Genomic DNA, 14,250 nt, shown 5'->3' on the forward strand with positions numbered 1-14,250 from the left:
CTCCCTCTGTATAGACTCATTTGCTCCTCACAACCATGAGGTAGGTACAATTATCATCAACCCTATTTTACAGAGGAGGAAACAGAGGGCCGAGAGAGGGTAAGCCACTGTCTCAAGGTTCCACAATCCCTAAGTGCAGAAGCCAGAATTTGAATACCAGGAGCCAGGAACATTCAAAGTGACAGCCTGCCCACTGACAGTGGGACCCTCACAGTTTCCTGAAACCTTTTTTTCTATCGTGTTACTGAAAAAACGATCAATAATCATCTTAAGCAATGCCCTAAGATCCCTTCCCCCTATGTTTTGTTCACACGACCCTCCAACAGTCCCCCTTACCCCAGACCCTGGTGATCCCAGCTACTCACTATCTCAGCCTGGCCCCACCTAGGTAGCTGGGGCACTACAGCAGGACAGTGAACACCGCGACTTCCACCCCCATGAACACTGACGACTCATGTCAGCTGAGTAGTTCCTCGACGTGGTCCCAAACAACTATCACAAATACCCATGCCCCTCAGGTCAGAGAGGGAGCTGCATCTTCACCACAGAGTGGAAACCCCATCTTCCCTTCTCCCCCTCTGGTTGCAGGAGGGGAGATGTTCCCACCTCCTACCTAGTCTATCCACACATTGTCAGAAGTCCATCTGCCTGCACCTTGTCAGAGAGCTGACATTACAGATGACCATCTTTTCTCCAATATCTTTGTCCTTTTTTACAGAACTCTTTCTATGGGCATGGACTGCCCATAAGGCACCCCTCATCCCACACCCCTCTCCAGCTACTGTCCCTCCCCACGCCTCCCTTTTCCCGACTTAGGAACCTAGCCATCTCCTCTTCCTTCCACTCCTCTCCAGAGCCACTCTAATCTGGCTCCTGCCTCCACCACCCCACTGTCAACTACTCTACCTTTCATGAATTATCCCCATTTAACAAAGGACACTTCACACTCCTCTTGGTTAGTTTCTCAATAACACAGTTGGCCTCTCCTTCCTTTCTCAAAGACTTTTATGACCTCACCCTCTTCTGTCCTTTACTCCTGGCCCTTTCTTTCTCTGGCTTCTTTACCAGCTCATCCTCCTTTACCTGGCATTGAAATGTTGTAGTTTTTCAAGCCTGGTCCTAAAGAGCACCTGTTGCACAGAGTTGGTGAAGAATTCAATGCATCCATGAAATGTATAAAGGCTTAAGGACAGACCAAGGCACCTGTGAAATGCTAGGTGTTTGCTGTTACCTTTGGTTGATTTACTCTCTCCCAGGGCTTAAACCATCATTTTTGGGCAGATAGTTCCAAAATGCAATGTCATCATGCAGACCTCCTCACTGAGTTCCAGACAGATATACCCAACTGTGGCCTCGGCCTCTTTACTCAGCTGTCTCACAAGACCTCAGACATAATGTGTGGAAAATGAAATGTCTCATACCCTACCCAAACTTGGTTTGGAAGGGATCACAGCTGCTTGGAGAATCAGATGAAATAAAAAACAACTCTCTTCTCAGAAAAATTCTCAAAGCACGTCATTTTGCATATAATTTGAAGCAATTCATGGACCCCAAATTAGGGATCACTGCCTTAGTAGATGTGTCACTGGAGTTAAGTCTTGAAAGAAGAGCAGGGTTTCACCTGGTGGACAGGCATGCCAGGTGGAAAGGGCACAGCCTGAAAGGAGGGCAGCTTGACAAAGGCAAGGAACAGATGCGCCTGCCAAGGTGGCTCAGTGCAGGGTGCAAAGAAGGGCCCTGCAGACAGACAAAGCCAGGGAGAGGAGGAGAGAGTGCAAAACATTAGGACTTATGAGCCACATTAGAATCTTTGTGCTTTACAGATGACAGAGTCCTACAAACGTCAGAGGAGCAAGATGTGATCAGATTTGCATTTAAAAAATAATGTAAATTAAAAAATAATATAATGATAACAGACATTGAGTGTTTTCTACACAATTTTTATACATAATCTCAACAGACAGCCCTATGAAAGTTGGATTGGGGGGCAAGTTCCAGAAAAGTAGGCTATAAACAGCTGTTTTTGATAACTAAAATTCAAGAGATATTTGAATATATGGCAAATACCAGAGTAATATGCACATGTCGAACCTATTTTATTTAAATGCATGGTCATGCCATTTTACTTTTATCTTTAGCTTATGGATACTAGAGATACAATAAAGAATTCTGTAAACAATTCTGTCCAGTTACAACTAAGTATTTCAGTGACAGAGGCAAAGAACAGAGCTCTGGAGTCAGCAGATCTGTGAGCCCCTCCCAGGAGCCCTGGTAGCTGTCATGCTGATGTCCAGATCTTGGAGCTGGGTAATCCCCTGAGTCAGGACTTCTCTCTTAAAAAATACGTTGTAGGCATGCTCCTTAAACTGAAAATGAATGGACCAGGGGATCAGAACTGGTTAATTTTGCTTTGTTTCTTCTATTCATGGTCCAGGAATTTAGGGGCAGGAAAAAAAAAAAAGCCAAGGATTTTCAAATAAAGTTGATAAATACCTCTTATACACTATGTGGGGAAATGTAAGAGAGTTCAGTATTTAGAATCAGGTTGCTCCACCAGTTTATAATTGGATGCTGGATGGAACCATGAATGATTCCAAATTTGGACAACGGAGAAAGCCCCTTGCTGGGTAAGTGCACCTGCAGTATGTCCAACCTTCTTTCTTCTCTGTCTCCAATTGGGAGAACAAGAGTTGCCTTGGGCCACTCATTACATCCATAAACACTACCGAAAGCTGATGAGCAAAAATAAAATAAAATGCAATACAAATCCATGCATACTTTTCAGGATAGCCAACATCACAGATAAGCAAAATAGCCCTCAAATAATCAGCATTCGGCCAGAGGGCAGCAGGTTGGACACTGCAGCTAGGAAATAAAGTCCCAGATTCTTGCTAGGAGTGGTGGTGGAGACTGCAGGAAAGGGTGGGGAGAAGAGGCCGGAGGAGCTATCTCGGGAGGCTTTCCCGGGGTCAGAATAAACTCTTAGTCCATTCTGAGCCTGGATTCTCAACCTGCCCTCAAAGGGTTGCCAAATCCTGAGATTAGCCTGAAACGTCGCCGCCCTTCCAAGAATGAAGCTTTCTGTAGTCCGGGCAACTCCCGAGCAGCCCCCGCCCTCCGCCAGGATAACTCCAGATTGGAAAAGACACCCTTCTCTCCCGGGTCAATACCCCCCACCCGCATCCTGGACGCCGCGCTGGCTCTGCACAGGAAACGCCTCCAGAGAGAGGGGCTTTTCTCCTAAAAGACATTCTGTTGCTTATCCCATGTAGGGACACAGTATTGTTGGGAGAAAGCTAATTAGTCTCCAAAGGTTTGGGCTCATTGTTTGAGTCCGCGGAAGCGGAGACATTTCTTTAACTAAGCAGGGCAGGATCCCAGCGCCAGCTCCACCCCGCCGGCCGGAGCGCGAGCGGCCGGGACAGGTGCACTCAGGGAGGAAGTTGGGCGGGGGTCTCAGCAGCAGAGCAGAAAGTCCCACGATAAAACCGTAAGTGAGGAGTACCCTCCTCTCAGCCGACCTCTGAAAGACTTGCAGGTGCCGGGGTCCCACCCTGATACGCCCCCTCACTCCGCTCATCTCCAGGAGGCTACGGAGCTACCAGAGAAGGTCCCCGCGGAACGTCGAAACAAGTGCCAGGCAACCCTGTTTGACGCAGATCAGGGGACATCGCATGTGCCCAGCCCTCCACACCGCCTCGCGGGACAGGGATGGCAGGGGGCTGGGGGGAGACCATGCGGCACCCCGAGCCCTTCCCGGTGTCCCCGGGGCCCGACCCGAAGCAGCGAGGACCGCGCGGCTAGGACCTCGGGGCCTGCCCAGGAGGGACCGTCACCCCGGCCCGGGCTTCCCGCGGAGTCCCCGCGCTGGGTCGCGCCACGGCGGCCCTGGCTCCGTCGCGGGCTGAGGCGGCTCCCCGGCCCGAGAGAAGCCTCCGCGCAACTCGGAGCGCGCACCCCGGCCGCGCACGGCTCACCCTCCGGTCTCGGCGCCCGAGTCCACGCAGTCCTCCTCCTCCTCCTCCTCGTCGCCGCCGCCCGTCTTCGGGTCCATGGCGCGCGTCCCGGCCGCTCGGCTCGCGGGCGCTGGCGTGACCCGGGGCGCGCTCCCTCCCGGCGCCCAGCCGAGCTGGCCGGGCCCCTCCGAGCGGCGGCCGGGGGACAACTCGGCTCCGCGCGGAACGCTCGCCGCGCCCTCTGCCGGCGGCGCCCGGCGGGACCCCCGGGGCCGCGCCCGCCCCGCCCCGCGACGCCCGGCGGGGCCCGCGCGCGCGCTCCAGGGCTCGGGGTGCGCGCTCGGGTGGGCGCGCGCCCGCGTGTGCCCAGAGCCGCCACTCTCCCTGGACCCGGAGTCCCCCGACTGCCCCAACCCTCCCGGGTCCCTGCGCCGTCTGCAGCACCCAGGAAAGCAGGGAGCGGCCTGCTCCCTCCAGGGTTCAGCTCCAACACCTGCGTGTTTTCTCCTAGTTTCTTCAGAATCACCGACGCCGACTTCATCGTCACCCTTCTCAGCACAGGTCTGAGAGGATTTCACCGTCCAACTTGCCAGCTGGCAGCAGGTGTCTGGCATTCTTTTGCTATTTTAAAAACAAATACCGTTAAAAATAATTTAAAGAGCAGCTAAGGCACCTGCAGTTGGGGAGAGGTCGCAGCGGTGGGTGTTTGCAAAGTGTCGGGGTGAGGTCGGGGGCGCTCGCGGAGGCTTAGTTGGGGGGATCTGGATAACTTGGATGTGATCCCCACAGCCCTGTCAAGCCATTGGAAGGCACTGTTGCTACTTTCTTTTCTTTTAAGGCAATTTATTAGATTTAAACTCTTTGAGTCCTAATTTCCTCATCTGAAGGATGAGGCTATTGATATCTCCCCCATATTTCTGTGCTGAATTAAATGATATCATGTATGTCACATATTTAGCCATGGGTCTGGATACCTGCCCAGCGCTGGTCCCGGGCAGCCATCCTGACCAGTTATACGCCCTTCCTCAATTAGCAAAGCAGCGTCAACGCTGGATGACAAGCGGTACCTTGAAGAGGATTATAGTTTCTTTCTTTCTCCCTCTATTTTTCCCTTCTGTTTTTCCTTCCTGGTTACCTACCTATAAATCACTCCTTTTTCATTTTCATTTTTAATAAATTACATAAAAGAGAAATCCAATTCACCAACAATAGAAATACAATTGCGTCGTTAAGAAAAAAACATAGGCAAATACACCTGTGCTAAATCTGAATTGTCCTTAGCCCCACATTCCTTGTGCTCAAGTCAGAAATGAACGTATTATACTCAACTGGTGCTCATTAGCACAAAGAAAGGTGTATGCCAGTTCTTTAAGGGAGATTTCCCCTCATGCACTGATTTCTAGAAGACAGTTCTCCATCTGGGTGGAAAACATTTTGAGCAATGCACTACCCAGTGTTAATAATAATTTATTGATTCATTTCAATAACTAAGTACCAAATAGGAGAGTGAACTCTGGATATACAAATGAGGGAGATTAGCAACAGACGAGATCCCTGCCCTCATGAAGTGTACACTCCAGAGGCGAGCGAGAATAGTTAAACAACAAGTAAATTCATATGTGTTTACATATATTAAAATCTATATAAAATACCCACTGTGAAGGAAGAGAACAATGTTCCCTGAGAAAGAAAGAGAACATAATTTAAATTGTGAGACAGAAGAGAAAACTCTCTCAGGAAGGGATATTTGAGCCCTCTTCTGCCTCAGGACCTTTGCACTTTCTGTCCCACCCTGACCTCCCCCCCCACCCCCAGGGACTACTTTCTGCTAGACTTTCTATAAGACTCCTAATACATTTCCCTCAGTCCTCTGTTCAAATGGCCCTCATCGGGGAGCCCTCCTGACTAACCCTGTGTCTCACTATCCTCTTATCAGACTATTTCTTGAAGCTCCACCAGCAGCTGGCAAATAGATTTGTCTACCAATGACCTGTTCTTCCCATGCTAGCTCCATGAGAGTAGGGATTTGTGTGTTTTGCTCACTGCTGGATCCCCAACTCCTGGACAGTCCCTAGAACAATGAATGTGAGCAGAACGAATAAAAGGGAAGCAGCCTCCGAGTGGGGCGGGGGTGGGGGGAGGAGGGGCGACAAGGAGAAAGAATCCAAGAGTGGGGAGAATCAGGCATTGAGTATTCCATTGGGAATGGGGGTGATGGCAGGTGGGTGATAGGAGCCACGTAAATGCCAAAGATGTTATGAGACATAAATGTGACACCTTGAGGAAGTCGGCCATAGGCCATTATAGTGTATTTGGAAAGTAGAAGACCAATTACAGTGTCAGTGAATCCAGCCTAAGGGGAGGGATAAAGGTGGCAGAGTAGGTAAGGATAATGAACGCTCTCCCATTTTTTATCCTCATAGTCATGAGGGAACCTGCCTTTGTCTATTATGTGTAGGGACAATTCAAATGTGTACCTTATTTAATCCTCTGGAAAATTCTGTGAAGTACGTTTATTTTTCCATTTTAGGGTGGAGGAAACTAAGCCCCACTGAGTACAAGTATCTAGTCCCGGGTTGCTCTGGGAAAGGGGAAGCCAGATGGTCCACTTAATATGGGTGGAGTCCATGTCATCCACTTGGGTAGGCCAGGAAGATGGCACCAAGAAAAAGGCCAGGGAGGAAAGGCTGGAATCAGCATAGCCCTTAGGAGCAATGCCTGGGAAAATGAGATGCCCTTTAAATGATTTCGGCCTTTCTCAAATATCCAGAGAAGGGTCAGACCAGAACAAAATCCTGGCTCGCATCTCAAAATGATACATTGATTCAGGTTCCCTCATCCAGGAAAGACACAAGTGTTATCATTCATCATAGCATAACTGTCTGATAGCAGCTCCCGGATGAATTTACCATCAGAAAGAGACACTTGAACAGAATCACTGTATTCCAGTTATGTGTGGACTCCCATGCTCTGTTTCCCAGCTCTTTAACATCAATTACTTACATCATGATGGTGCAATGCCCTTCTCCCTCACCCCTGTAAGATGGGGACAGAGGGTTGTCACTGGTCTGCTTAGGGTACCCTGCCTGTGACCCTAAAGTTTTTCCTATCAGAGCCTGACAGTCAGTGAGATATGGCAAGACGTGTAACCTGCCAAGAAACATGAAACCTGACTTTTGGATCTGAATCCATCGTGTACTAGTTGTTTAAATTCTTCCTAAAGGAAAAGGGCAGAGACCTTTAGCCATCTTTACTACATGTCTGGCATTGTGGCAAGGTTTGTATATATTTTATTATTAAATCATTGCTGTGTACATTAATGCAATCATGGGGCACCATACACTGGTCACTCCTTTGTTTTTCTTTTTCTTCTTTTTTTTTTTTTTTGATTTTATTTATTTTTTATTTATTTATTTTTTTTTATTGTTGGGGATTCATTGAGGGTACAATAAGCCAGGTTACACTGATTGCAATTGTTAGGTAAAGTCCCTCTTGCAATCATGTCTTGCCCCCATAAAGTGTGACACACACCAAGGCCCCACCAAAATGTATGGTTTTTATTGTCTTGCAATGGGGCTGTTGATGTGACTCTCATGGATCACATCAACAAACCTTTAGAAACTATAAGACATATGAATACAAGTTACTGGCCTAACGGAGCTTTCTGGGTAGGGAGAGGGCAGTTTATCATGGTCCATGGCTGATGGGCATGGCTGGCATTCCCACCACGCTTAGCCTTCCTCAGAAGGTTCCTCAGAGTCCTACCAGGCACCTGCCAGGTGCGCGGTGCCATCAGCCACTAGAATAGGATGGAATGTCAAACCCTTTCCTGGAGGAAAAGTCTCAAAATAATCTGATGGTAAATAAAGAGCATCACGTTTGCTGAGGAAAGAGGTGGATTAGTAATGAAGAAGGCCAAAAGTAATTGGGCGGGGGCCAAAAAGGAGGAGATAAGTAGCTTTAAGATAAGAACTTTAAAGCAGGAGACTCTGGGCAGATAAAGATCTCTACAACAGGGACTTTGCCTGGATTTGGGTTTCAAGTTAGAGGGAGGCTAGGCCCCTGTTGTTGCATGATACCATTTGCTACAGGTCTGACTTAATCTAATCTAACCTTTTAAATAAAATACTCATTTCTGTTATAAATAGAACCGGAAATTGCACGTACCTATGTTGGTCTGGGAAGTTCTGTTCATTTGTATTTATTTATTTATTTGTTTATTAAACACACACACACACACACATTTACTTTCCAGAAATAAAAATTTTAGGTTAAAGAGAGAGATTAAAAAAAAAAAGGAGCTCTTTCTTCCAAGTCTATAAAAGTGTTTGTCTGACACGAAAAATAAATATTATGATCATGACCAAAGAAATTATAAACTGTTGACAGATCTACTTAGACAAAGCCACTAGTGCAACACACAAACATAAGGGGACCAGATGGCAAATGGAGAAGCAAAATGGAAGGTAAACTGTTGAGTTGGAAAATCATCTCATTAAAATATAAATGACCATGCTTTAATAAGGGAGAGTAGAGATAGCGGTCCTGATATAGAACCTTCCCAAGAACTCTCAGCCTTTAGTTTATGGGGATAAGATCTGGAGTCCACTGTGAACTCCCCAGGTGGTGGGCTGGTGGGCAGAAAATCAGACAGGAACGTGAGAGACTTCTCGAAAAGTGCTGTGGAAATTTAAGAACACAAGGGAAATTCTAGACTCAGGGTGCTGCCCTCCTGGCCCCTGTGAAGATAAACGTTCCTTCTGGGAATTGTGGCTGGGTCACTTATTTATCTAACAACCTAGGCTTGGAAAGGTGTGGTCTTCTGTCCTCTCCTCATTTTCACACTGTCCTTCAGGGGCCTGGTCTTCCCCACCTCAAAACGCCTGTGTTGGCCTGTTGGACTGCCATAGCACAGTGTGTGGCTAAACACCAGACACAGACTTTCCCACAGTTCTGCTGGCTGGAAGCCCAAGATCAAAAAAGTAAGCATGTCCGGTACCTTCTGAGGTCTCTGCCTGTTTTGCAGGTGGCTGCCCTCTCCCTGCGTTCTGCACACGGTCTTTCCCCTGGGTGTGTGCATTCTGGGGTCTATTCATAGGCCCACGTTTCTTGTTATAAAGACACTAGTCAGATTAGATTAGGGCTCACACATAGGCCCTCATTCTAACTTCATCTTTCCTTTACTGATTCCATCCATTGTAAATACAGTCACATTTTGAGGTACTGGGGGTAGAGTTAAATCATAGCACTGCCTTTGAAGCTGTCTCATGTAGGAGGGAGTTACGACGGTTAGGACTGAGCCTTGTCCCCACAAGGATCAGACCACACTGCACAGTTCAAATCTTCCCTCTTTCACCTACTGGGTTTGTGATCTGGGGCTAATAACTTCTCTGAGCTCAGTTTTCTATTTTAAAATTTTTTTAAATTTTCAATTATTATAGGCATATAATAGGAATAGTTGTTTATATATATATGGTACACATGATGTTGAATTATCAAACCACGATTTGTTAAATTAATCAAATTATGGTAATTGAGATATCCATTGCCTTGATCATTTATCATTTCTTTATGTTAGGAACATTACAATTCCATTCCTTTAGTTATTTTAAAGTGTACCCTAAGAAGTTAGGATATAGTCACTTTGTTGTACTATCAAATATTGTTCATTCTATCTAACTATATATATATATATATATATATTTTTTTTTTTTTGGTAGAGACAGAGTCTCACTTTATGGCCCTTGGTAGAGTGCCGTGGCCTCACACAGCTCACAGCAACCTCCAACTCCTGGGCTTAAGCGATTCTCTTGCCTCAGCCTCCCGAGCAGCTGGGACTACAGGCGCCCGCCACAATGCCCAGTTATTTTTTGGTTACAGTTCAGCCGGGGCTGGGTTTGAACCCGCCACCCTCGGTATATGGGGCTGGCGCCTTACCGACTGAGCCGCAGGTGCCGCCCTTTTTTTTTTTTTTTTGCAGTTTTTGGCCAGGGCTGGGTTTGAACCGCCACCTCTGGTATATGGGGCCGGTGCCCTACTCCTTGAGCCACAGGCGCCGCCCCAATCTAACTATATTTTAGTACTCATTAACCATGCCCACTTTATTTGCACCCCTCCCACTATATTTCCATGACATCAATTGTTTTTTTATTTTTAATTTTTTATTAAATCATAGCTGTGTACATGAATGCAATCATGGGACACCATGCGCTGGTCTTATATATAATTTGAAATATTTTCATCACACTGGTTTACATAGCCTTTCTGACTTTTTCTTAGTTATTGTGTTAAGACATTTATATTCTACATTTAGTAAGTTTCACATGTACCCTTGTAAGATGCACCGTAGGTGTAATCCCACCAATCAGCCTCCTTTCATCCATCCTTCCCTCTCCCCTCCCCTCCCTTTCAGATCAATTGTTTTTAATATTTAGTTCCCACATGTGAGTGAGGACATGAGAGATTTGTCTTTCTTTGCTTGGCTTATTTCGCTTAACATAATGGTCTCCAGTTCCATCCATGTTACTATAGATGGCAGGATTTGGATTTCATTCTTTTTAATGGATATATACTGTTTTACTGAGTATATGTAATACTTTTTTCTTTATCTTTTCATGCATTAATGGGGAATTAGCTTGATTCTGAATCTTAGCCATTGTGAATAGTGATGTAATAAACACGGGAGTGCAGGTATCTTTTCCATACACACATACTAAATTCCCGTCTATTGGATGCATTACCTACCAGTGGGTTGCTGGGTCGTATGGTGGCTCCATTTCTAGTGTTTTGAGGACCCTTCCTACTGTTCTTCTCAGTAGTTGCACTAATTTACATTCCTACCAGTAGCGTGCAAGGGCTCACCCTTGGCACATACCCATCAGCGTCATTATTGGCTGTCTCTTTGATAAAATCCATTATAAATGGAATGAGGTATTATCTCATTGTAGTTTTGATTTGCAATGCTCTGATGACTAATGATATTGAGAATTTTTTTCACATACTTTGTGGCCATTTGAATGTCATCTTTTGAGAAATGTCTATTCGATACTTTTCTCATTTTTAAATTGGATTATTTGATTTTTCCTATTGAGTTGTTGGAGCTCTTTACGTATTCTAGTTATTAATCCCTCCACAGATGGGTAGTTTGAGAATATTTTCTCCCATTCTGTGGGTTGCCTCTTTATTGACTGTTTACTTTGCTGTGCAGAAGCTCATTACCTTGGTGAGAATCCATTTGTCCAATTTTTCTTTAGTTGCCTGTGTGTTGGAGATTTTAATCAAGAAATCCTTGCCTAGACCAATATCTTGAAACAGTTTCACAATGCCTTCTTTCAGTAGTTTCATTGTTTCAGGACTTAGATCTAAGTCTTTGATCTATATGGATTTGATTTTTGTATGTGGCAAGAGATAAGGGTCAATTTCATTCTTCTGCGGATGCATATCTTTTTTTTTTTTTTTAGTTTGTTTGCAGTTTTTGGCCAGGGCTGGGTTTGAACCTACCACCTCCAGCATATGGGGCCGGCGCCCCACTCCTTTGAGCCACAGGCCCCACCCCGGATGCATATCTATTTATTGAAGAGACTGCCTTTCCCCAAAGTATGTTTTTGGCAACTTTGTCAAAGATAAGTTCACTAGGGCGGCACCTGTGGCTCAGTGAGTAGGGCGCCGGTCCCATATGCCAGAGGTGGCGGGTTCAAACCCAGCCCCGGCCAAAACCACAAAAAAAAAAAAAGATAAGTTCACTATAGATTTGCAGATTTATTTCTAGGTTCTTTGTTCTGTTCCATTGGTCTGTGTGTCTGCTTTTATGCCAGCACTATGCTGTTTTAGTTACTATGGGTCTGTAGTATAATTTGAAGTCAGGTACTGTGATTCCTTTAGTTTTATTCTTTTTGCTCAGGATGGCTTTGGATATTCTGGATCTTTTGTGATTCCATATGAATTTTATAATTATTTTTTGTATTTCTGTGAAGAATGGCATTGGTATTTTGATGGGGATTGTATTGAATCTATAGATTTCTTTGGGTAGTATGGACATTTTAACAATATTGATTCTTCCTATCAATGAGCATGAAATATCTTTCCATTTCTGGGTCCTCTTCAATTTCTTTCATCAATGTCTTATAGTTTTCATTACAGAGATCTTTCACTTCTTTGGTTAAGTTTATTCCTAGGTATTTTATTTTATTTTATTTGTAGCTATTGTAAATGGTATTACTTTCTTAGTTTTTTTTCAAATTGCCTACTGTTGGCATATACAAATGCTTCTGATTTTTTGTATATTGATTTTTGTATCCTGCAACTTTACTGAATTTTTAAATCAGTTTTAATTGTTTTTTTATGGAGTCTTTAGGTTTCTCTAGATATAAGATCCTATCATCTGTAAATAAGGATAATTTCTCTTTTTCCTTTTCAATTTGGATGCCCTTTATCTCTTTCTCCTGTCCAATTGCTGTAGGTTGAACTTCCAGTGTTACATTGAATAACAGTGATGAAAGTGGGCATCCTTGTCTTGTTCCAGATCTTATAGGAAAAGTTTTCATTTCCCCCCATTTATTATGATACTGCCTGTGTGTCTGTCATATGTGGCTTAAATAGTGTTAAGTTCCTTTTATATTCAGTTTTTTTTAAGGGTTTTTATCATGAAGGGATGTTGAATTTTATTGAATGCTTTTTCAGCATCAATTGAAATAATAATGTGGTTTTGTCCTTGTTATGTTGATATGATGTAGCACATTGATTGATTTGCATAGATTGAACCATCCTTGCAGCCCTGGGATGAATCACACTTGATCAACATGATACTCTTTTAAATGTGTTGTTGAATTCATTTTGCTAGTATTTTATTGAGGGTTTTTACATCTATGTGCATCCGAGATACCAGCCTATTGTTTTCTCTTTTTGGCTGTGTCTTTTGGTTTTGGTATCAGGGTGATATGTGGTATAAGACTCATGGAATGAGTTTGAGAGTATTTCCTCCTCCTCAGGTTTCTAGAATAGCTTGAGTAGGATTGGCATTAGTTCTGTTTTGAAAGCTTGATGGAATTCAGCAGTGAAGTGTTCAGGTCCTGGGTTTTTCTCTGATGGGAGAATTTTTATTACTACTACTATCTCCTTACTTGTTACTGGTTTATTCAGCTTTTGAATTTCTTCCTTGTTCAATCACCATTTCTTCTAGTCTTTTTAATTTATGGGCATATAGTTGCTCATAATATTGGCTAATGACCCTTTGTGTATTGATTGTTTGCAATGTCTCCGTTTTCATCTGTGATTTTATATATTTGGGCCTTCTTTCCTTTTTTATTAGGTCATCTGGCTAAAGGAGTGTCAATTTTATCTTTTCAAAAAAGAACTGTTTCGTTGATCTTTTGTGTTTTTGTTTCAGTTTGATTTATGGTCTGATCTTTATTATGTCTTCTACGGATTTTGGTTTTGGTTTGCATTTGTTTTTCTAATTCTTTGAGATGCATTATTAGATTGTTTATTTGAAGTTTTTTTTTCTTATTTCAATCTCTTTGTTAAAATTCTCTGATAGGCTTCTGAATTCCTTCTCTGTGGGGTCTTGAAGTTCATTGAGCTTCTTCAGGACATTGAGCTATTTTGAGTTCTTTATCTGAAAGGCGTTCGTCATTCCGGATTGGTCACTGGTGCCTTATTGAGTGAGGTCATGTTTATTTGATAAGGTCATGCTTTCCTGGATGTTCTTGATGCTTGTGGATGTTTGTTGATTTCTGGATATTGAAACGTTACATATTTATTTTAATCTTCAGAGTCAAGGTTTGTTTCAACCTATCCTTCTTAAGTAAGCTTTCCAGGTATTCAAAGGGAATTGAATATTGCAATCTAAGTCTTTGGCCACTGCAGCCATATCAGCATTGGGGTACTCCAAGCCCAGTAGTACTGTGACTTTTGCAGACTCTGGGTGGTGTTGCCTTGGTGTACTTGGGTAAGATATGAGAGAATTCCTTGGATTACCAGGCAAAGTCTTTCACTCTCTTCTTTCATTCTCTGTGCTGGGCTGCTGGAGTTGGGGGAGGAGTGATGTGGGCGCTCCCTGGTAGCCACCAGCTAGGATTGCACTAGGTCACACCTGAAGCCAGCCCTGTCTCACCCAAAGCCTATACTGACTGCTACCTGGCTGCCTCTGATGTTTACTAAATGCCCAAGGGCTCTTTGGTCAGCAGGTGGTGAATCTTGCTAGAAAGGGGTCCTTCCCTTCAGGGCAGCATGTTTTTTCTAGCCCGGGATAGGTCTAGAGATGCTGTTTGGGAACTAAGGCTGGGAGCTAGGGTCT

The 14,250-nt window shown here is 44.4% G+C and overlaps 1 protein-coding gene across 1 annotated transcript in view; it reads right to left on the reverse strand.

Moving 5' to 3' along the window:
- FAM124A (family with sequence similarity 124 member A) overlaps window positions 1–4,168 on the reverse strand; it is a 62,718-nt gene extending 58,550 nt beyond the window's left edge. The window contains exon 1 of the mRNA XM_053564060.1: window positions 3,978–4,168. Within this exon, the coding sequence (XP_053420035.1) occupies window positions 3,978–4,054 (77 nt within the window). The 5' untranslated portion in view covers window positions 4,055–4,168. The remainder of the gene's footprint in view (window positions 1–3,977) is intronic.
- Window positions 4,169–14,250: the final 10,082 nt, after the last annotated feature.

The sequence above is a fragment of the Nycticebus coucang genome, chromosome 15 (assembly GCF_027406575.1).
Source record: "Nycticebus coucang isolate mNycCou1 chromosome 15, mNycCou1.pri, whole genome shotgun sequence".
NCBI lineage: Eukaryota > Metazoa > Chordata > Mammalia > Primates > Lorisidae > Nycticebus > Nycticebus coucang.